This window comes from Carcharodon carcharias, chromosome 10 (assembly GCF_017639515.1).
Source record: "Carcharodon carcharias isolate sCarCar2 chromosome 10, sCarCar2.pri, whole genome shotgun sequence".
Taxonomy (NCBI): domain Eukaryota; kingdom Metazoa; phylum Chordata; class Chondrichthyes; order Lamniformes; family Lamnidae; genus Carcharodon; species Carcharodon carcharias.
This window is the reverse complement of record NC_054476.1, coordinates 130,706,826-130,729,982: the sequence shown is the minus strand read 5'-3', so window position 1 is coordinate 130,729,982 and position 23,157 is coordinate 130,706,826. Positions and strand designations below refer to the sequence as shown.

Sequence of the window (23,157 nt, the reverse complement as noted above, 5' to 3'; positions counted from 1 at the left end):
AATATTTGGAAACTGCCATCACCAATTCCTCCAAAATAGGTGTTCTCATTCCTATAACCAATTCTACAAAGCACAAATGGCTAATATTCAACTGTAAGGTTGGACAGTGAGCTCTTCTACACTGAGAACCTCAAATTCCAATCATAATCTTACTAGCTAAGCACTTCCTAACAAAGGCCAACAGATAGCAGGAGTGAACTCCCAATGACTGTCTCCTCCCTAGCTCAGGTGCAAGGCGGCCAATCATAGTTCTCACTTACCTTGTCATGTTAACTGGAGACAGTTACTCGAACATGGGCTGGCAATTCAACCTCACACCTTTTGGTCTACAAGCTCAGTGACACACTGGCTTACCAAGTGAACTACCTAAAGTATTGCATTAAACGTGCAAACCATCAGAACAGTTATTTGGACACTTTTTTTTAAATTGAAAAACTAAGGTGAATGGCAAACACATAGTGCAGGACTCCCAAATCTGCACTGAGAAGGAAAATCTAACAACAGCATTTTAGAAACCAACAATTAAAATAACATCAAAATCACTCCTGGCCATCTGTTATTCTCTAAGTACATGAGAGCTTCTCCTGATTGTAAACTGAATCAAACTATCTGTTCTTGCTGCCACTGGCTAGTCAAGTAGATAATAACAATCAATACTCATCACACAGGGCTACATTAAATCAAGGTGTTTATTCAGCAATAGAACCAGTGAAACTTAAGTAAAAACTAGTAGCATAATAACCTAATTCATAAAAATGAGTAATCAATTACTGCCTGTTCTCAATGTTATCCCTCTCCAGAATTACATAAAGTAAATAACTATCCTGGTAAGTTACACTAACTCATACTGCCCCCTGTTGTTCCCTTCCACACAATGAAATACAGCTGTATTCAGCCATATGGTAACAGTGAAAGCATACCAAATAACAGTTTTCTACCCATCATTCTATCCCACATAGATGAACATAACAGTGAACAGTACAACACTCGCACTGATTTCAGAAAATTTTAATGGAGAATGTGGAATGTTCATAAAATGCACAGTACATTTATTCCCAAAACTGGAAACAGCATTTTGAAACTAGGATGAAGCAGTGGTAGTGGGGGCCATGTGAGGTGATGAAAGATATGTACTAGCAGCTTATCATGCAATGTTAAAGTACATTGGTTCAAACATGATTTTCCCTATAATGTATTGGCACTGTTAAACGAAAGCCCGGTGGCCACACTCCACTGAACTGCTTCTTTCATTCCACCGTTGAGAGTTGGGTTACATTAAAAGCAAATAACTTGCATTTTTATGGTGCCTTTAATGAAGTAAGATGTCCCAAGGTGATTCACAGGAGCATAATCAGATTAAAACTGACACTGAGCCAAAGGAGACGCTAGGCTTGGTGACCAAAAGCTTGGACCAAGTGGGTTTTAAGGAACATCTTGAAGGAAGCAGAATCAGTAACAAAAGAGGTTTATGGAGGGAAGTCCAGAGTACAGGACTTTGATGAGCCACAAGCGGTGGAGTGAAGGAAGTGGTGGTGGAATACACATTCCAGGGCTGCAGGCAAAGCACATTTCTACATCTGCTAGATTTCAGTTAAATAGAATGTTTAGCCCAGCTATGCCTTAATCAAACCCCTTCTCAGCCATCAGGGTGAAATTCCAAAACTAACCTTAGCTTCTTCAGCTATTTTCTTCTCCTCATCTATTTCCTCTACTTTTGTTTCCTCTCCTGCCTTCTTCTTCTTTTGTTTGGGGGCCATAAAACCTTGCAGGAATTTCTTTATTATACACTCTTGCAGTGTGATCACACACTCACCCAAATCTTTCAGACTCTCCAGCGAGCGTACCTGGCAGAGAGTAAAAGCAGAAGATTAGCTAGCAGCAATTTTTCTAACAAGAGACCAAGTGGCCTACTCCTGTTCCTAATTTGTATGTTTAATTAAATCATTTTCCTCTCCTTGGGTCTTTATTGGGGTATGGATCCACAGGCATTAGGTTTGCTCAAGTACATTGTCCTACTCCCATTCACGCATGAACTTCGATTACAAATGTTAGCGGACATGAATCCATCGATTAGCGGTGCTAAAATGGAGAGAGGGAGGGCCAACATAGCAAATTTAACCAATAGCACAATGGGTGCACCTATATCACATGGACTTTTTTTTAAAGATTCATTTACAGAATGTGGGCTTCGCTGGCTGGGCCAGCATTTATTGCCCATACCTAGTTGCCCTTGAGAAGGCGGTGGTGAGCTGCCTTCCTGAGCCGCTGCAGTCCATGTGGTGTAGGTACGCCCACAGTGCTGTTAGGGAGGGAGTTTCATGATACTGACCCAGTGACAGTGAAGGAACGGTGATATATTTCCAAGTCAGGATGGTGAGTGACTTGGAGGGGAACTTGCAGGTGGTGGCGGTCCCATTTATCTGCTGCCCTGCAGTGGTTCAAGAAGGTAGCTCACCACCACCATCTCAAGGGCAATTAGGGACGGGTAATAAATGCTGGCCTAGCCAGCAACACCCATGTCCCATGAAAAAATAAATTTTTTAAAAAGTCCAAGTCTGCCTGTATGGCTCAACTAAAAGACCCTATGCACCAGTGAAGGAAGAGCAACAAGTGTTCTGCCTTCAGCCTTCACCAACACCATTAGAAACAGTTGAATTAGAACTAGTCTTTGGTTCTCTAGGGAATTGCAAACCAGTGATCAAGTCTCAGAAGTAACTCGTTGGCACAAATGTGCTTGGGTTAATGAGAATATGAAAGTTAACATCAATACATTTTTCTTCCTTACCGGTTAAATTTGCTGAACCACTGATAAGATGATTTTATTTTTCTTTCCTTCCTCACATACTCCCAAAAACATCATCTAATTGCAGAATTGAAAATTCCATGTGCACTTCATCCGTGTGGCCATCTTCATGTGACCCTCTGCACTGAGTGTTGAGAATATTCCAATATGGGGAATTTGATCCAAGGTTGATCCTATCCCAGCCAGCTGTACATATACGTGTCATTGAAACTTACAACATAGTAGGAGGCCATTTGGTCTATTGTTCCTGTGCTGGCTCTCTAAAAGAGCAGTCATGCTTAATCCCACATCCTCACATTTTATCCTTAACCATGCAAGTTCTTCAGCCTCAAGGACCTATCCAACTTCCTTTTAAGATGACTGATGGAAACAGATTCCACCACCTTTATAAGTAAAGCGTTCCAGATCCCAACAACTTAAGTGAAAAAAATTCTCCTCATCTTTCCCTTTAGATTTTTTGCCAATGATTTTAAATCTATGATTTCTAGTTATTGGCAACTGACTAGAGAGAATAACTTTTTTCTCTTTACTCTATAAAGATTGTGAACAATGCTTCTTCTATTTTATCTTTGCTCCTTTCAGCAACCTAGGATGCATTTCATCTGGACTAGGTGACTTATCAACTTTGAGTAATGCTAATTATTTTTAGTAAGTCTTCTTTAGTTATTACTGTCCTGTCCACAATTTCCCTTAGCAACGTCCTTTGTCTCTACATGAAGATTTTCCTTTAGGTTTTAAATAGGCCCAAACTTTTTCCCAGCTAACTGCTTAACTTTATAAAATGTTTTAGAGCTCATTTTAATTTTGCCTGCCAATCTTTTCTCTTTGGCTTCTGCATTAACTTTTACAATTCTGTCCCTTACTTCCTCACTCTTCCTGGTTAACTAAATCTTGTTCTTGACATCATACTTGGAGGATGATGGAAAAAAACGTATTTCTGTCAAGAGGTTGAACAAGAATTTATAACCTCAGTTGAGGAAGGCATTTTTTAAAATAAATACAAGTTGCTCTTCTAAAGCCTGATGACATGTTCTTAAAGAAAAGTGCATATCCAAATTTATCTGAACAGTGGTTTGGAACAAGTGTGCTTTGCTGGGCTGTGACCCACGAGTTTTGCTGTCCCCATTTAGTGGAATGAAGAAAAAAACAAATGGGCTTAAGCCAAACCTCCATTCTGACAAAATAGAAAAGGAAACACTGATTTTATTAGCTCTGGTTTGCTGGGAACCAATTCATGGACCCTGACCGACTGTTAACACAGAAACATTGTGCTTACATCTCCTGTATAATACAACTGGTGGCCATATATGCACCTCTTTACAAAGGGCAGTAGCATATCTTCATGGTTACTCACTCTCTCTTCAAACTCATCACATTTGTCCATGTACCCCAGCCCTCCCTTTTGCAGTCGCGTTGCCACTTCAATCAGGTCAGTTCGCAAGTAGTTGAGGAGCTCCTGATGGCCATCACATGACTTGAGGCCAAGGTTTGGTTTCCGTGCCAAGTGGAGTGAATGAAGGATATCTTGATACCTATAAATCGAAGTTGCTATTTTAAAAATTGTAACATTTATTTAGCCAATTATGCAACAAAGACTATATTTCCCAGTCAATAAACCATAATAATTCCTAGATCAAGAGAAAGCAGTCAACATATATTAAGATGACAAAGTTTCACAGTATAAACTCAAAATCAGCACATACAGTTGAGGTTTACATGCACAGAACAATCTTACTTTATAGCTTAAATATGAAACAGCTTATTTTCTAGAGCAACGGATTGTAGTCAGGGCAAATTATCGAGGGATTGGAGTGTTCTCAGAACTCCTTTTACTATGAATCGGAAGAAATTAAACCAGCTGGAGTTCCTCCCCAATTTGGAACACTGACTTGTTCTGGCGAGTGTGCGCATGTAGACAAGAACAGGATTGGGTTCAGCTCTGATGACCCTACCTCCATTCCCCCATACTGCAAAATAACCAAATAACCAATAATACTCAAAAGTAGGCTCAAGAGTGGCCATGTGTCCAAAGTAATACCAAACACCTGGCCTTGTGAAACCACATTCCCAACACCAGTTAGTGTCCTCAACAATGAAAAGGGGCAACTGTCAAACAACATAGAATACTTAAGCTCTCCCGCCACTCCAATTATAAACAATTAATTGAATTTATAAACAATATCATATGACTTGATTGATCAATTTAAACCCAATCGTCCATCACACTCAAAAGTCACATCTGATCAGAGGCTATGGAACACAGCTGATCCTATTCCTATATTCATTTGACTTCCATGCATAAGCTTCCTCCAGTGAGTGTTGAATAGCTACCAGGTGCAGGAACCAACTAATTTTTCCACTCCACACCCCAGGGCTTCAATGTTAATTCCCCAAATAATTGGCTGACTCAACACTGACTAAGGACTTAAGCTTGGACTCATATGGCTCAGACTTCCTCAGGGCAATATACTTAAAACTAGCCATCAGTTAATGATCTAATTTTTAAATCCTTTAGCAGTTAGATGCAAAGTGATGCCAGTGTTCTTAAACACAACAATATTTTCAATAATTCAATGTCTTTTCCCACTACTGACTTTGCAAATAATTGCACTTGGACCTGGTTGTTGTGCTAAGACCAGAGCTTCAGGGAAGGCTAACTTTAGTACAGTCTGAGAAAGTAAAAGTTTGTCACCCAGTAGCTCCTCTTTCCAAATGGGTTAAATCATTTGTATGGAAAACTAAAAAATAGCATTCATCTCCCAGCAAACTAAATCCTACTGAACTCAAATGTTTAAACCAGGGTTAACTTAAGGTAAACTGAGTATGGTGGTTACCAGGTACATACCAGTCTAATGGAGGGAAAGAACAAAACATAATTGGCCCTTGCAACAAACAATGAATACAGAGATTTTTTAAAATTATAAACTGTACACTACATTTAACTCTACATCCTTAAAGATTCTGTTCACTAAGTTAACACACCTGAAATATTGAGTTACCTTGCATGGCCAGCAAATATTTTTAAATAACATTACATCAAGATCAAGCTTTGCTTTAAATGCTGATCTTACTTCAGCATTTCAATAAAAGCCTGAGGTAGCCAATTATGGAAACAAGATCTCTTGAGAACAAATAGTAGCACATACTTTACATGGACAAAATACTGTAAATGCACTCAAGGTATGTATTAATCACAGTCCTAGATCCAGTAGTTACAGTAATACAATACCGTAGTAGTTTAAGCTTAAAATTGCTGGTTAATGGAACGTAGTCAACTGCCCTCATTCTCGGTTGGTAAAGAGAGTGTAATACACTGAACAGGAAGGCCCAAGATGTGATTCCAAGTCTGTGTCCAGTTACCCGATGTCAGCTTGAATAGTAAAATTGGCTGTGGCTGCTCTAGATTAAAGAAACCTGGGTGCAAAAATGAACTAGAATTCCCCTTCCCACCCACTCAGTCCCACTGTGAAACACAAATGGACAAGGGATGAATGCACCTAGCTGGTATGGATGTCTTTCCTTGGTCAAATAGACTACTGCTGCCAACTGAAGAACAGCTACACTGGTGGCGTACTTAAAGGTGCTTGATGTCATGGAATCATAAGCTAGTATCAGCTATGTGTCATTAGTAGAAGATACGTATGAAAAAACTTTCAATAGCTACAATCAGGGACACAACAGGTACTTCCGATATTCAGAAATTCCAGAGAGGCTGTAAGGAAAACAGTGATGCTAGGAGTATCGCCATGAAAAGAGTATATTCCAGTTTGGGCTTTATTTTTTCTCTGCACATGACATTAAAGGAAGATGTCAACAAGCAATACCATTTAAAATCTCAACCAGGTGAGTCAGCAATGCCAGTTCAGTTTAAAGAAGGTGCATAAATGGCAAAGTATACAGTTTGATTATGCCCATGAGAGAATTCTGCCTACCCTTTAACTAACCAGTTTTATGGAACTTTGAGGACTTACTTTTTCTGAAGGCGTTCTTTGAGTGCACTCTCTCTGGCACCTTGCGGATGAAGACAGTTCAGGAGCTCATCCAGCTCTTTCTGGGTGTCACAAACAAACCTGTGGATAAAATCAATAACACTACCAACCAATATTTCCAGAAGAAGAAAGCATTTACACATTAGATATGGTGAGTAAATGCCTGAACAGAAAATAATGAAATACTCAAAATCCTTAGCATATTGTTGACATGACCATAAAAACCATACCAAAACTACCAAAAGTAGTTAGAATACTGCTGCAAAACAAAGGTTTTGATTTAGAGAAGTATTTCAAGCAGTCTGATATCACAGAAGTTTACAGTACTGCCCCATAAAATGGTACGTCAAGTCAAAGGATTGGGGAGCAGGGAAGGGAAAATATAAGGTCAGTGGTGGCATACTGCCTACATATACATCTCAATTGAGCAACAGTCTGTAAGATGCTACAACACTAGCATCTACCCAGCTATGTGGAAAATTGCCCAGGTACGTCTTGTACACAAAAAGCAGGACAAATCCAACCCGGCCAGTTACCGTCCCATCAATCTACTCTCAATCATGATCAGTAAAGTAATGGAAGGGGTCATCAACAGTGCTATCAAGTGGCACTTGCTTAGCAATAATCTGCTCACTGATGCCCAGTTTAGGTTCTGCCAAGGCCATTCAGCTCCTAACCTCATTACAGCCTTGGTTCAAACATAGATAAAAGAGCCGAACTCCCGAGGTGAGGTGAGAGTGACTGTCCTTGACATCAAGGTAGCATTTGACCAAGTGTAGCATCAAGGGGCCCTAGCAAAACTAGAGTCAATGGGAATCAGGGGGAAAATACCCAACTGGTTGGAGTCATATCTAGCACAAAGGAAGATGGGTGTGGCTGTTGGAGGTCATTCATCTCATCTCCAGGACATCACTACAGGGTAGTGTCCTTGGCCCAACCATCTTCAGCTGCTTCATCAATGACCTTCCTTCCATCATAAGGTCACAAGTGGGGATGCTCGCTGATGATTGTACAATGTTCAGCACCATTTGAGACTCTCAGATACTGAAGCAGTCCATGTCCATATGCAGCAAGACCTGGACAACATTCAGGCTTGGGCTGATAAGTGGCAAGTAACATATGTGCCACACAAGTGTCAAGTAATGACCATCTCCAACAAGAGAGAATCTAACCATCACTCCTTGATGCTCATTGGCATTACCATCACTGAATCCCCCAATATCATCCTGGGGGTTTCCACTGACCAGAAATTGAACTGGACTAGGCATATAAATACTGTAGCTAGAAGAGCAGGTCAGAGGCTAGGAATCCTGTGATGAGTAACTCACCTCCTGACTCTCCAAAGCCTGTCCGCCATCGACAAGGCACAAGTCAGGAGTGTGATGGAATACTCCCCGCTTGCCTGGATGAGTGCAGCTCCCACAACACTGAAGAAGCTTGACACCGTCCAGGACAAAGCAGCCCATTTGATTGGCACCACATCCACAGACATTCACTCCATCCACCACCGACGCACAGTAGCTGCAGTATGTACCATCTACATGATGCACAGCAGGAATTCACTAGGGCTCCTTCGACAACACTTTCCAAAGTTGCGACCACTACTATCTAGAAGGACAAGGGCAGCAGATAGATGGGAGCACTACCACCTAGAAGTTCCCCTCTAAGTCACTCATTATCTTAACTTGGAAATATATCGCTGTTCGTTCACTGTGGCTGGGTCAAAGTCCTGGAACTCCCTCCCTAACAGTGCTGTGGGTGTACCTACACCACATGGACTGCAGCGGTTCAAGAAGGCAGCTCACTACCAACTTCTTAAAGGCAACTAGGGATGGGCAATAAATGCCAGCCCAGTGAGCGAAGCCCACATTCTGCGGATGAATAAAAAATTATAAAACGGTAATGGAGACATTCTAAACTCAAATGTGGGGCTAAATTTATTTAAAATAGTCTCATGGACATCCTTCACTCTTTCTAGAAAAACAGCCCACCTCTGGTGTAAAGGTCTAAAAATATCCTTTAGCTTTTCTTCAGCACAAGCATGTATTAAGACCTTTTCTCTAAATGGGATGTTGAAACACGACTCCAAGCTTCAAACTCCAGAAGCAGTTCTGAAATATGGCTCAAATTTAGTAGAGCAACAAAATTACCAAGGCTTTTTTTGGCAGAAATTTCCTCCGCTCTAAGATGGTGATTTAGGGTACCTTTCCTCTAGGACCCAGCTAATAGGGGCTGAGATAGTAAGTGTAGTATGTCACTTGACCATGGAAGAATGGCACATTCAAGGCAGTTCTTGGTCCCACTCAGTATCCAAGCCAACTGTTGCCCCAGCAATGTTCAGATTGTCAGCATACTCACCCCCACTTGTCACAAGAGCATTGCTGATGACACCAGTCTTTCGAAAAACTAGACAGTATTTAGATTTAAAACTTCCAGATTTTGAGCAGTTTCTGAAACTATTCACTGTTACAAAGCCCTAACATTCCTGAGCATCTAAATAGTTAGGAGTAAATGCAATGAGATGTAAAAAGCAGAAGATACCATAGGTTTTGTCCTTGTTTAGGTACGGTGGTTTCAATGCAAATTTCTGCAGTGTGGGAGGACCCCTGGTGGCCACTGTCATTTAAGCTGCTCTCAGCAATGCTGTCGTCATCATTACCTAAAAGATAAACATCTTCATTAAGTTTCAAGTGACATTTACCTAAAAGAATCAGTTCTAATCAAGACACATCAAGTCCCAAAATATCAGTATTTTTGATAAAATAACCCAAGCAGAATTAGAAAAGCAAACACAAGATATAAACCATTGCCTATCATAAACTGATTCAATCTTGGCTTTCCCCACAAGGGAGTTCTGTTAATGAGTTGAACTACTTCTTTTAAAGCAAAATCTTTATTTTGTGCTTTTGCTACTCAGCATGAGGAAATCAGCATTGGAGAACAGAAGTTTCCATTTCAGCTGCATGTTTGATGCAGAAAAAAGCTCTTTCCACTTTCCCAATCACATCCATATGATGTTTTCCATTTCACACATCAGCCATCCCTTGGCCTCCCAGCACTAGTTTACCAATCAGTACCAAACTAGGAATTAGACTGAGATTACATAAATGACAAAGCAGATTTTTGATTCCAACAGTATGTGCTGGGTTTGAATTCAGCTCCTAGAAGTCAAACCCATCGCATCAGTCTCCTGGAATGTTACCATTCCACAGTGACACACACACCAATTTGCCCTATTTCCATGTCTCTTTGATCTCCCAAGGGTGGGGATCTCCTGTACACAACCTGATGCCATGAAGTGTGTAAATGCCCCAGAAAACACTTTTTAATCCCTCATTCTGCCTGGCAGTAATAAGCTCCTTAGCATGCATTGCTCTCTAGTTGTGCTGTTGAAATTAAAAGTTCAACAAATCCTGTATTCCACCTGTCCCATCATGCTATAAACTAGTGTTCTAATGCTCAATGCAATGACACTCAAATCTTGTTCAGCCCAGCCCCCTGGTCTACCACTGTGGATACCGGCATCAGTAAGTCTTACAATCAATGGTGGTGAGAGAATGGTGAGTGAACTGAAGCTCTTCTAACTGAGTCTGTAGAATCTAGTCATTTAAAACAGAGTTCCTTAATTTTTTTCATTAGAACTGGTAGCTTGTTTTCTTCCTGTAAAGAGCAGGAAATCCTTGACTTTTAAAAGACAATAATGCAAACATGACAGGTTCTTTCTACACATATAGAATTAACAGTTTTGTTTTAAAAAAGTGTCAGTGCCTTAGAAGTATGTTTCACAAATGATCTTTGTTGCTGACGTGCTAACAGAGGCTAAATCTAGAAATTTCAGCAAAGCAGACTTTCCAGGTTTCATCTATTTAGCAATGATGGTGAGGAGATACTATACAGAAGCAACAAAAACACCTAGCCAGAGTGTCCTCATTCACAGGGAAATATGCCTCACACTTCTCTTGTAGAGAGATGCACAGGTTTGAAAGAAATGTGATTCCCTCATGTAAATGTACCATTTTCCTGCAGTCATGAGCATAGGTGGATCCTACCAACTGATTACAGATCTCAGATTATTTTGGAGGACAAGGCATGAGTAATAAAAATCAACCTTTAGAATTAAGAGTTTAAAATCTCTTTAGAAGTCATTGAAACCAAGGAAAAAAGTTATCATGAGGCAGAGGACAGAGACCAGAATTTATTTATTTTCTTACAGAAGTTGGCCGAGCCATGTGGAATTCAAGGCAGACTCGGAAATAAATGTTGGAGCAGTGCCAAGCCAGTGATACTGGTCCCCAGGTGAAGGACAGTAGTGTTCACAGAATTGTAAATGCCAATATCTCAAGTTTCTTGCTGTGTAAACTCCATCCGCAGGAGCATGATCCTGTGCTCATCTGATGCCCATACCTACACTTTCCCTCTCATCTGGCTGCTGAGCCTAATTTTAGTATGAACATCAAGTCCTTTGGTCTGTATCACTGAGTATAATACTTAGGCCATGAGGATAACTGATAATCTTAGTACTTTAAAGCAAGAGCTTCTTGACTATTGACTGCAGTAAATAAAGGCTTAGAAAGACTTGCACTTTCTAAAGAGGCTTTCATGACACCAGACACCTCAAAATCACTGTTGTAATGCAGAAAACACGGGGTCATGGGCATTGCCCTTCTGCATTGCATTGTTTTTCTCAATAATTTCTATGCCTGCTGAATGAATACAGAGTTAGCTAATTTTACACAAAACTTAAACAAATAAAGGATTGTAGTCTTACTTTTGGAATCCTGTTCTTCTTCATAGTAATCTTCAGGAAGGGTAAAGCTGTAATCAATGCTGTCATGCACCCAACCTTTCTCTACGTACAAACCAGGCACCAGATCAGAAAACAGCCAAAACCTGCAGAAGAGATAAATCACAAGCTTGTTCAGATAGAGGCAAGTCCCTACAGGACTCCATATCCAACATTTTGTTTTGACATGTTTCCATTACAGCAAATATCAGCCTGAAATAATTAACAATGGCTTTTTAAAAAAAGAGCACAGAACATTAAGGAACATCCCAGCAGCCACTGTACAACATAATTTGGCTATTCAATCAAAGAATGAAACCAGAACAGTCCTTTATCTTTCAACTTCACCCAGCTAATGAAAAAACCTAGTTACTTTCCACAATGTGGAAAACAGCGACAAGAAGCCCTTTCCCTGTACAGTACATTTTCTATTAGAGCTGAAGGCTTTGAAAAGTCCATCAGGACCGGTCTGTAATTTTAACCATGGGCATGATCAGAGATGGTGTTGTGACCACTCTCAGACCAATATGGCACCAAGTGGATCCTGGAACAGAAGAAATACAAAAATTTTTATTTCTGTTTCTAGGCATGCTGCTGTTCTGTGTTAGGCTTCCTCCCTAGCTCACCATCAATTTACCCGATGGCCGTTCCTTTAATTCCCCATTTACAGCCTCTCGCCATTTGGATTTGTGTTCCCACCTGTTGGCCAGGTACAGCATCCTGCCAGGTTTGGGCAGGACACTCTAGGATGTTCGAGGCCAAAGAAATAAACTTTCTCTCATGCTGTGGGCCAGATGCTTGGCTGCCCATCTGTTCAACCCATGCCCAGTGTTAACATTTTGCTGAGAATTGAGAACATATAGTAGGAGTATGAACTTGTGTTTGTGATTGCTCACTAACTCAGCAAAAAGTTCAGAGTCAGGCTGAACAGAAAGGGCTTCTACTATGTCCCTCCTTGCAGCTAACATAACATTTGGAGACCCAAAAACCCTTCATCAAAAGATTGGGCAAGATCCCGAGAGAGGCCAAATGGAAGAGGCAAAACACTTCTTTTTTGAAAGGGGAAACCACACATACCTGTTGTGGTTGCGGTCTGTGCCCAACGGTGATCGATGCAGAACAAGTTTAGCTTTTGCAATTCCCTCCTGGAAAGCCTTCTCGGCTGCTGCTTTGTGCTTGCGAATCTTCTCTACCTCCACCTCTTTCTCCATCCTCTCTTTTTCCTGCTTTTCCCGCTCTTCTTTCTCCTTTTTTGCCTGCAATGCCATCAAACGTCTACTTTTAATTGCACTAATGAGGTCTTCACTGCCATTGACATCTGTAAGTAAGTCATTTCCACCTTTGTCCACTTCTAGCTTTTTATCAAATTCTTTCTTCTTCTCTGGCTTTTTCTTGTCGCCCATTTTGTTATTTTCTGGCTCTTTCTTTTTTGCCTCCATTTCTTTTTTCTTCAGTTTTTCTGCCTTTTTCCGGTCATTCTCCTCTTTTTGCATGGCCAACCTCTCTTTCCACAGCTCTGCAGATTTATGCTGTGAGTCCTCCATGTGATCCTGGACTGAATAGGTCATCAGAATCCGATGGCAGAGTGCTGACAGAATCTTCACTTTCTCTTCTGGGGTCAGTTCAAAGAACTCGGCAGTTTCCAACTTATCCAGGAATTCATCTGCAACTTCATTATCTTCAAACCCCACAGAATCTTTGCTGTCATCATTGGTTTCTGACGTCTCGCTTTCATTCTGTACGTCCGATTTTCGCATGCAGAGCCGAACCAGCTCTGAAGCAGAGTGCAAGGTGAGAGGGATTTCTGAAAGCTTCATTCCCAGTTCTCTATAGTCTTCTGCAATTTCATCTTGGAGCAAAGTTTGAAGAAGGATTAATAGAACTCTGTTCAGATAGAGGAAACCCCCCTTTTCAGAAGTCAATGCTTCCATCAAGGAGACAGCTGTGATTGGATACTGGTCATCGGGCATTAGCAGACCAGCATAACAACTGAGAAACTCAACTACCATAGCAACATCACCAAAAAGTGTATTGGGGAGCCCTTCAGGTGTGTCAACCAGCTTTAGTGCAGGCAAGCTCTTTCCTGCAAGAGTCTGATCTTCAAATCGCTTCTGTTTTTCCAGTTTTAATTGCATCTCCTTCTCTCGTCGCTCTTTGGCCTTTTCTTTCAGTTTCTCCTTTAGCTCTTCACGCTTCTTCTTGTGATAATCCGCTCTTTCTTCCAGTGTCATCAATGCCCATTTCCTCTTATGCTCCAGTATCTCGTAACGTTTCTGCACAAGATCACCAACTTCCTCTGGTAGGCGAGCACGTTCTTCAGCAGAAAGCACTTTGGCCACCCGGGTGATGAATGCAGATACTGCACCCTTTTTCTCTTCCTTCCCTTTGTTGTCTTTGTAATATCGAAGGAATTGTAAGGCTAAAGGTGGCAAGTATTTCTGAGGTTTGGTCACAGACCTTGATGTGCCTCCAACACTCTTCGGAGTTTTTCCTGTCTTGGACGTGCTCGATTTTGCCATCTCAAAAAGCGTCATTTGTTTCATCTTCATCTTTGGAGTTTTCAGACTCTTTTTTGGAGATTTGCTGTTCCCTGAAGACTTCTGCCCATTCAGCATCTTAGCCTTGTTTTTGGATTTCTCTTTTTTGTTACTTTTATCCTTAGTTTGCAGCTTTTTTAGGTTCCGAGGAGCATTGGAGCCCTTTTTGGGAATGTGGAAGTTGGTATTTAATTTGGTTGGTGTTACAATCTTCATTACTTCTTCCAATTCTTGTTCTGGAGACCTTTTGGGACTGTATGCCATTCCAGTCCCATTCATGGACTTTTTCACATGCACATGACCCCATAATGTTGGGCTCAAAGGTGGGCTCCGAGGAATCTTCTCTTTGCTTCCATATTTCCGTTTTTTATTTTTCTCTTTGCTTGGGTCTCCATCTCCTTTTGCTTTTTTTGAGTGTTTACCCTCTGGTGAGACTGTACTTTTCCTTTTTCCCAAGTTCACAACAGGATTATGAATCATGTACTGAAACAAATTTATACAAAAATATATTAGTATTTATCACCAAAACTGGTACCAATTTTACAAAATACATTGCAGGAACAAGTCACCAGCTAGTTACAACTAAAAAGTGCTTCAAATTATGTCTATTACAAATTTGCAACAAACACTTCAATGCCTTCTTTGTTCCAGAATAGTTCCGAAAGGCAAGAGTGCATGATAACCTTTACTCTATTCCATCTTGGTTATTGCCCTTGGTATGACCCTCATCTTCGCTTGGTTAAGTCATAAGGTCTGCAGACTCAAGTATAACTGGTCCTCAATTGGTGTAAGTCATCCATCAACAGGTATGGCTGAACCACATCAAGTGATCTGGAGTCTCACTCTCTTCTGCAAGACTACTCCAGGGTCATACTTCTCCCTACTATCAATTGTCTCCTTCAAATCACTCTCCTGCACCCTGCACTCACTATCAAACAATAACTGAGAGAAGCTCATAGGCTTATTTGTTACAAAGATAGAATCCAGTACTTGCTCCTGACTTCAGAACTAGGCCAAACTTCTCCCAGACTCTTCACCACCCCCAGCACCCTAGTTTCTCTCCCTTCTCTCCTCATTCCCCCTATCTCAAACATTCTTCTTCACAAGACCCCACTGATCCTTTGACCCGAGTGCCACTTAGTTGCTGACCACCCAAACTTCACTTCCTGGTTCTCGTGCTAGTCCACTCTGGAAATGGCTTCCTCTCCTGATAATGTCCACCTCCTTTTCAAAATAGAGACATCAATGCCCTGGTCAAACAAAACCCTTAAATGCCCTCCCCTGACCACGTTGGCACATTATCGCCTGATCTTATGATCTTGGTGGAGACCAGTAACTTTAAAAGAAGAAATTCGAACTACTAATTACTAACTGAAAGCATTACGCCATAAGATTCCACATTTTAAATCAGGCTTGTTCAACCTTTTTGCTTGGACGGGGGGCACATTTCAAATTTTTTCACGCTCGAGGGGCCAATGAGCAAATTTCAGAAAGGTAAAGTTTGGCACAATATTAAACATGAATTTACAAAAAGTTATGAAATCGAACAAAAAAAAAAAGACAGCATCAAAGCAATGAACTATTATAAAAAATGAGTAATAAAGAAAGAGGAGTATGAGGGTGTGATAGGGTGAGAGTGTGTGTATGAGTGGCTCACCAACTCACCTGTACCCACTGAGGGAGTGGATGTGCATGCATGTTGGTGTGTGAATGAGAACGCTGAGGCTGGGAGTGAGCCAGACTTACACACAGGGTTCCACTTACGCACAGGGTTCCCCTCACACCCCCTCATACTCTCTCTCTCTGTCTCCACTTGCTTCCTTGCACCCGCTCCCGCTTGTGAGCCTATCAGCCGCTAATGAGGGGAGGAACCAGCCTGTGATTTGCTGAGCAGCTTTACAGGATTTTTCAAATGTATGTCAGTTGAATGTCCAACAAGTTGCATGGGCCTAGTAGAGGCGCCTCAGGGAACGCAATACAGCCCGCAAGTTGGACAAGCCTGTTTTAAACAACTTTCACTGTACAAGAGTTAAAGAAAGCAAGCACTACTAACTTAACACTATATTTCGTAAACACATACTTGAAATCCAAAACTCTCAACAGGACACACCCCGTTCCACTTTTATTTCCACCCAATAGTTCCCCTATAATTTACAGGATCCTGAGGTTTCCTTCACTTCTCCAGGGACCAAACCAAGGTGTGCTAGAGCTCGCAGGAATTCACCTCAAGTCTCCTCACTGCTCCAGCTATTCTCCAAGGTATGTAATGTCTTGGGGTCCTTACACTAACATCCCATTAAGTGACCCTCCAACTCTCCTTCAACACCACAAAATTGTGGCTCCCAGCTCAAGTATGGGCCTCATTGCCTTCTTACTTAGTGACTTCAAATCAGAAAACACATTGAGTCTGATAGCCCACTGCTACCAGTCTACGACTCCAGGCGGATTTTCTCTACTTGTCTCAAGGCTGCTCTGTTTGTGAGAGAAATTACACAGGTAAAACCCAAAACCAAAAAAAAACCTCCCTGCAATTTATCCCCATGGTAATGTGGCACATCTGGGATGTCCCAGATACAGATTTAAACTAGTATCTCAATTTCCCAAACTTCCCTTTAGTTCTGCGAAACCGTATAAATAATTTAAACCCCTTGATAAAACTGTAGACATCTTCTTTCCACCAAGAAACTTAGAGAGGTCAGCCACTATTTAGCGTTTACCACTTCTAACTCTGACCGTATTAAATAAAGACCACACTTTAAATTGCAATTATTCTAGGTTTATTCAACAGCTTCTCAAGCCAGGTGGTTTTCATTTATATTGTGCTTAAAAAATTCAACGCCCAAACTAAAAGTTGTATACCTAAAACATATGAATCATAAATTAGATATTCATAACAATCTTGAAACTTGCTTTCCTCTCCAAAGTCCTCACCAAGTCCATGCCCGTCTTTCCCACAACTGTCTGAATCTCTCCCTCCAAAAGCAACACTATTCAAAGTTACAATTGACATCCTTTGTAGCTATGACCATAGTGCTGTCCTTTCTTTACCTCTCTGCAGCCTTTGACCACACCATCATCTTCCAATGCCTCTGCTGTGCAACTCAGTGGGTTTGCTATCATTTTGTCACATTCTTACCCATCTATTCTTAAGTTGGAGTACCTGTCAATAAATACTTTCCTCACTTTCCTCTTCCTGAACCAAGGGTCCCTTGGCAACATCTCCCAGTTCAGTGAGGTCAGTTTCCACATGTATGTTGGCCACACCCCAACTCTACCACTTCACCATCTAGGTCGACCATTCCATCGTCAATGTAATCAGAATATTAACCCAACATCCAGTTCTGGATAAGCCACAACTGCCTTCAGTTAAACTCTGAAAAAAACCAAAGACATCATCTCTGCCCAACATATATTTGCCACTGATTCCCTGCACTCTAGAGGTTGCATATCGCTGAAACAAACTGTTCCAACATCAGCATTCTCTTTGATGAATGAAGTTTCCTAAACTTCAACTCCTTCAAAAATCTTCTGCTCACATCCTATTCTGTATTAACTCTCACTGACTAAATACATGTCCTCACTGGCCTAATTTGTCTCCTAGTCCCCAGAGCCTCAAATTTAAAAATGGAATCCTTCATTTTCTAACGGTAACTACTTTCATGCCTACGTTCCTTTCTTCTGAATTCTTTGTTCTGGATGGAACCTCTAATGTATGCATCCTCCTTCACCCTCACCCCACTAACAGCAGATACTTCTTCCCTCCGCACACCCCATGACTGCTCTCTCTTCCTTTAAGGCCTTCAGACTCCTTCTTTAAAAACTATCTCTTTGACCAAATTTTAGTCAGTCATTTATATTAATATCTCCTTCTTTGGCTCAGTGCCATTTTCCCCCTTGCATCTCTGAAACACTCAAAGCATTTCTTTCTGCATTATAAGACACTACAAAAATGCAAATTGTTGTTACTATTATTGCCTCACAACCAAAATCAATAGGGCTTACATACTTGTCAGGTGCTTATGGGATATTATTTTTACAGACTCATAGCACAATCGCTGAAGTCTTTTAAATCAAATCACTGACCCAATTTACTTGTGCAATTGAAATAGCTAAGTACCCTTAATTATTATTTTTTTGTTAATAAATCTATTAACAAGGGAATTTAAGACGACTGCACAGTAAACAAGAATGTTGGCATCAACTATGCAGTCACTATGGAGACTGAACTGTCTGGAGATGGGAACAGATAATTTAACTATTAGAAGGCAGGGAACTTAGCTCCTGGGCATTTTCAGTTTTTATGCACAGATTCAAGTCATTTGAATTTAAAAGGTACACTTAGCTTTACTAAAGGTTAGCTTTACAAAAATTAGCCATAGCCCTGGTGAGAGAATGGTGTGATAAAAAGCCAGGTAAGTAAAATTGATCTATAAAAACGTTATGCTCAAACTTGACTGTTTCCTAATAAAATTTGGGCAATCGCTCTGTTCAGTCCAATTCCATTCTATTTAACTTTTCAGTTTCCTTTCTATTTTTAAATAGCATTTTTTAAACTTTTATAATGCTTTAACTGTTTACTGCCTGCCTTTCTGAGCCTCCCTCAACATGCACTGAATTTAAACCAGGAGGAGCGTTCTTCTTTTATAACACTGGTTTATACTGATTAAAAGTCATTTTTAAAAGCCAGTTTTTTTATCCAAAGGAATATTTATATTCAGAGGTGAACAAAGTTCCATTAGCAATATCAGACATGATCCACAAACACAGAATTACTTGCTTCTGATGTGTAAACTTATTAATCTCCACTGTCAGAGGACATGTGCATGAGTAAACTTTTGATCAGCAATCAGAGGTTGAAGATCCAAAAAGAAGCAATTACAAGTAGATCAGTGCACATTTAAATGAATTAGTATGCATTGGATGCAGACACTGCTAGGCATGACATTTAATCATACCACATGCATCCTGGCGTGGATTTCAAAACCAAAATGAGTTTTCAAATAAGCTGCAAATAGTTCTTCAACAAAGATGATTGAAGCAGAGATTGTTTTTTCCTGTAACAGTTCTTAAGATGTCATTCTGCACAGTATGAGCTGAATTTGTCCCATTTTCAAATCCAAACAATTCCAAAGTTAAAAGTTTCAAATTTAAATAAAGCTATCCAACAGCAGAGTGGTAACACAAAATAATCCAACGTTTTTTTTGTTCTAAACAATGTCCGGAAATTGGGCAGAAGTTAGATAACCTGTGTCCTTACTGCAGGCTTAAAAAAAAGTCGTTGTACTTTCTGATATTTTCATTAAAGTGTGACATCAAAGCAAAGGGAGAGAAGTAGTGAGGAGGTGGGGGAAGTGGTGGTGAAGGTACTAGTGATTGGAGGTGATGGGGACAAGGCTACCTTTCTTCCCTCTAAGCCCACCACAAACAAGCCCTTGGTACCTTCATTCCCCATCACTAAGCCATGCTGCCCAACGCCTCTCACTTGAAATAAAAGAAAATAAAAGTAAAAGAGAGAGAGAAATACAGAAGAGGAGAAAAAGACAAACAAGTAAAAGCAAGGGCATATTCAAAGTGATACATCTGATTCCTTGGCCTATGTGATGAGGTCAGCTAGTACATATTAAACATCTTGCTCATACCATGGACTTTCTGTAATACGTCATCTATTCTTAAATTACTGATGATACCCTTGAGCTGCCTTCTCAGTTAATAATCCATCCCTTCATCTTTCCTTACTCCATCTACTCTCACCAATTACCACCTGGTAAAAAAACCTCCTTTTTCTCTCTAAGGTTCTTGAATATGTCACCAAATCCTAGCACTGTGACTATCTCATCCAAAACTCACTGTTCAAATTACTTCAGTTTGGTTTCCACCTTTCACAGCACTGACAATGTTCTGGTCAAAGTCACAAATTACATAGTCTATGGCTATGCTACAATGTGCTTTCCACATTTTTTAAAAACCTCTCTGCAGCATTTGATGCAGTTCACCAAACCATCCTCCTCCAGTACTTCTCCTCAATAGTCCAGTCCCATGGGACTGCCCTTGCACAATTTCATTATTCACGCTCATAGCTTTAGAGTTCCCCAAGAATCTATTGATAGTGCCCTCTTTCTCAACACCTGCTCATCGAAACCACCCACAGTTATGATCAGATTTTAAAAGTTCTTTTGTCCATCTCCATCTGACCACTGTGCAATAACAAATCATGGCCGAGTCAAAACACTTTCCAACTAATTTGCAGGAATATCAAAACCATCCCTCACCTGAGACACTCTAACAGACTGGACAGATCATCCAAAATCTTGCATCTTTTTTGGTGCAGAGTTGAGCTTCAAACTCCACATTCTATTTAGCACTAAGGCAATTTGTTCCATCTCTGCAATACTGTCCATCTCTGCTCCTATACCAGGTGACACATTTATCTAAGCTTCTGACATGTCTTTAACTCTCAAGTATCATGCTTGCTGGCCTCCACCCTCCACAAACTCCAACTTAATGCCGCCGTAGCTTCATCCTACTCAATCTGTGCAACCTCCTTCGGCCTTATATCCCCAACTCTGACTCTGGCATTTGGTGCAATATCCCTCCTCACTTACCAAAATTTGATACTTTGGTGGCCTTGCTCCCATTCTCTAAAGTGTTCTCCCTCTCAAAACTCCTCCATCTTTTTATTTCTCTCATCAACTTCAAAAAACATCTTATAATTCATCCCTTTGGCCAAGGTTTTGGTCATTGCTTACAATTTCTCCTCTAAATGAATCAGAACCCATTTTTTCTGTTTTATATTCCCAATTAACTTTTCTCCAGCCTCTGTAAAGGAGCTTAGGACTATTTCTATATTAGAGGCACTTTATAATGCAAGCTATTGTGCTCTTCAACTCACTTGAGTAATGTTACAAAAGAGAGTTATCTGAAGTTTGACTACAATGCCCTTTATGATGAAGTAGTTGACCACAATTCATGCCTAAGCTTGCACATGAATAGCAATCTGGGGTGAGAAATTGGAGAGGGACAAGCAATAAAAAAATTGGCCAAAGAGGCCTCCCAAATAGAAGCTGGAAACACAGACTGAGAATCCCAAATCTTCTCTTAAAATGATGACAACCTATGAGCAAAATAAAGTGTTGTTAGGATAAAGATGACTGAAGAAGATATAAACACAGCCCTCTCTAACAGAACATTTGCCCTGCACAGAAAACCAGAACCACAATATTTTTCCCTGCTTATTAGGCCCATTTCTAGAAGGTAAAAATGTCAAGTGATCTAAATTCAGACATTGGGATTTATATGAAAAACAAGCAGCCAGGAACATACGCCACTACAAAGCACAGCTCTCCCACAGACCGAAGACGCCACATTTTATTGCTACTACAAAGCCAAGGCCAAATATTCTCCTTACTTAAGTACAGAAACACGCACTCTTCAGCAGCAGAATCTCAAGCCATAATTAACTCCTGACTGTTCTTAGCTAAGCACATATACTCCAATCTCATACAATTTTTGCCACCCTCCATTAGAATCTCCAGTTTAAAATCCTTACCTCCACTCTCTTTAAGGCAGTCAGGAACTGGTTTACAGTAGAAAAACTAGGAGGCTCCATGAATGTGACATTAAAAACACATTTTGCTGTCAGACCAGCAGCTGGAGGATGAGCGTGTGGGAGTGAATTATTGAGCCAAGGCCGCAATCAGATGATGATGATGTCATCACAGTTTGATAACGTCATTGCTTCCATACAAAGCTATTTAAGGTGTGTAGGAGCATCAGAACACAATATATAAAATTTTGGCTCTTTTAAAAATATAAATGCACATAGCAGTCCCCAACTCTCATATTCTATCAAGTTATATAATTTTATTTTTCTTCCAATGTTCACTTCTCCTTCACTCTTGTAGACGTCAATCCTTCCTGGATTCAATCTCCAGTGGCTCACCTAAGCAAGCATAAAGGACATCAGAGCTGAGCCCAATATCCTCCTCATCTGATGTCCTTGCACATCCACCTCCAGCAGGAGATTGCTGCATGGAAACTTTGCCCTCCCTAATCACCAGGCAAAGAGGCCAATAACAACAACCCTCCTGCCAGCCAAACTGAGGTCAGTTAATAGTATGTTTTCACTATACACCACCTAGTCAGCCAAGCATTTGGCAGGGGGGCTGGGGGTGGTGGGGGAACAGTTATTTCCAGAACCAACATTTTTGCATATAAAAAAAATCAAACATTCACCCTTCATCAAATAATCATTCAAAGTGGCAAAGCTGACTTAAAGGTATTTGCGACATATGACTTGGGACTGTTCACATTTTCTTCCTCTACAAAGCAAAAAGTATGAATACAGAGAAGATACATGTACCAACTTGGGTGGGGGATATTGAAAATCTCAGTTTCACCTTATAGGAGTAGTTTTGCTCCTCACCATAGCCTTTTTCCAAAGTGGTTGCTGGGCAGCGCTCAAGAGCAGGAAACTTAATTAATTAATTACTTCACTGTTCTCTATTCCATCAGCCAAAGGGTGCAGTCACAACATCATCCCAACTGAGACCATACAACTGGGTGCACTACAGGCCAGCAGTTAAGTGATTTGCACACTGGTCACAATCACCTTTCTCTATAAACATTAATTAACCTACTTGACACAGTCCAATTAAGAGCTTCTAAACAGAATAAAACTTTGAGGCGTTCATTACATTTCTGTCTTCTTAGCCTTCAGAGTTTGATTCTTCCTTCAAACTTAACATCAGTATTACCGAAAGATGATCAGCCAATCCTGCATATTATCATTTGTTTTTTTCTTCCTATTTTGACCATTTGGTACTGAAAATTATTTCAAAATCAAAGCTTTCCATTAATAATAAATTCTAACACTTTAAAACAACAAATTCTATAGTATGCAGATAGCAGATATGGTAAGTGTGCTCAGGGCAAGAACAGGCTTCATACACACATCCGGAAAACTGGAACTCGGGTATTATTAGCATTCACTCCAGTTAGGGCCAAACTCTGGAAAGAAAAATCTTTTACGTACTGTCCATAATCTAA

The 23,157-nt window shown here is 40.5% G+C and overlaps 1 protein-coding gene across 1 annotated transcript in view; it reads right to left on the bottom strand.

Annotated features, from left to right (window-relative positions):
- Positions 1-23,157, bottom strand: part of baz1b (bromodomain adjacent to zinc finger domain, 1B) — a 93,596-nt gene that overhangs the window by 36,737 nt on the left and 33,702 nt on the right. Inside the window, exons 7-12 of the mRNA XM_041197558.1 lie at positions 12,653-14,595; positions 11,561-11,682; positions 9,334-9,451; positions 6,775-6,873; positions 4,158-4,335; positions 1,668-1,844 (exon numbers count right to left, since the gene is read on the bottom strand). Coding sequence (XP_041053492.1) covers positions 1,668-1,844; positions 4,158-4,335; positions 6,775-6,873; positions 9,334-9,451; positions 11,561-11,682; positions 12,653-14,595 — 2,637 coding nt within the window. The remainder of the gene's footprint in view (positions 1-1,667; positions 1,845-4,157; positions 4,336-6,774; positions 6,874-9,333; positions 9,452-11,560; positions 11,683-12,652; positions 14,596-23,157) is intronic.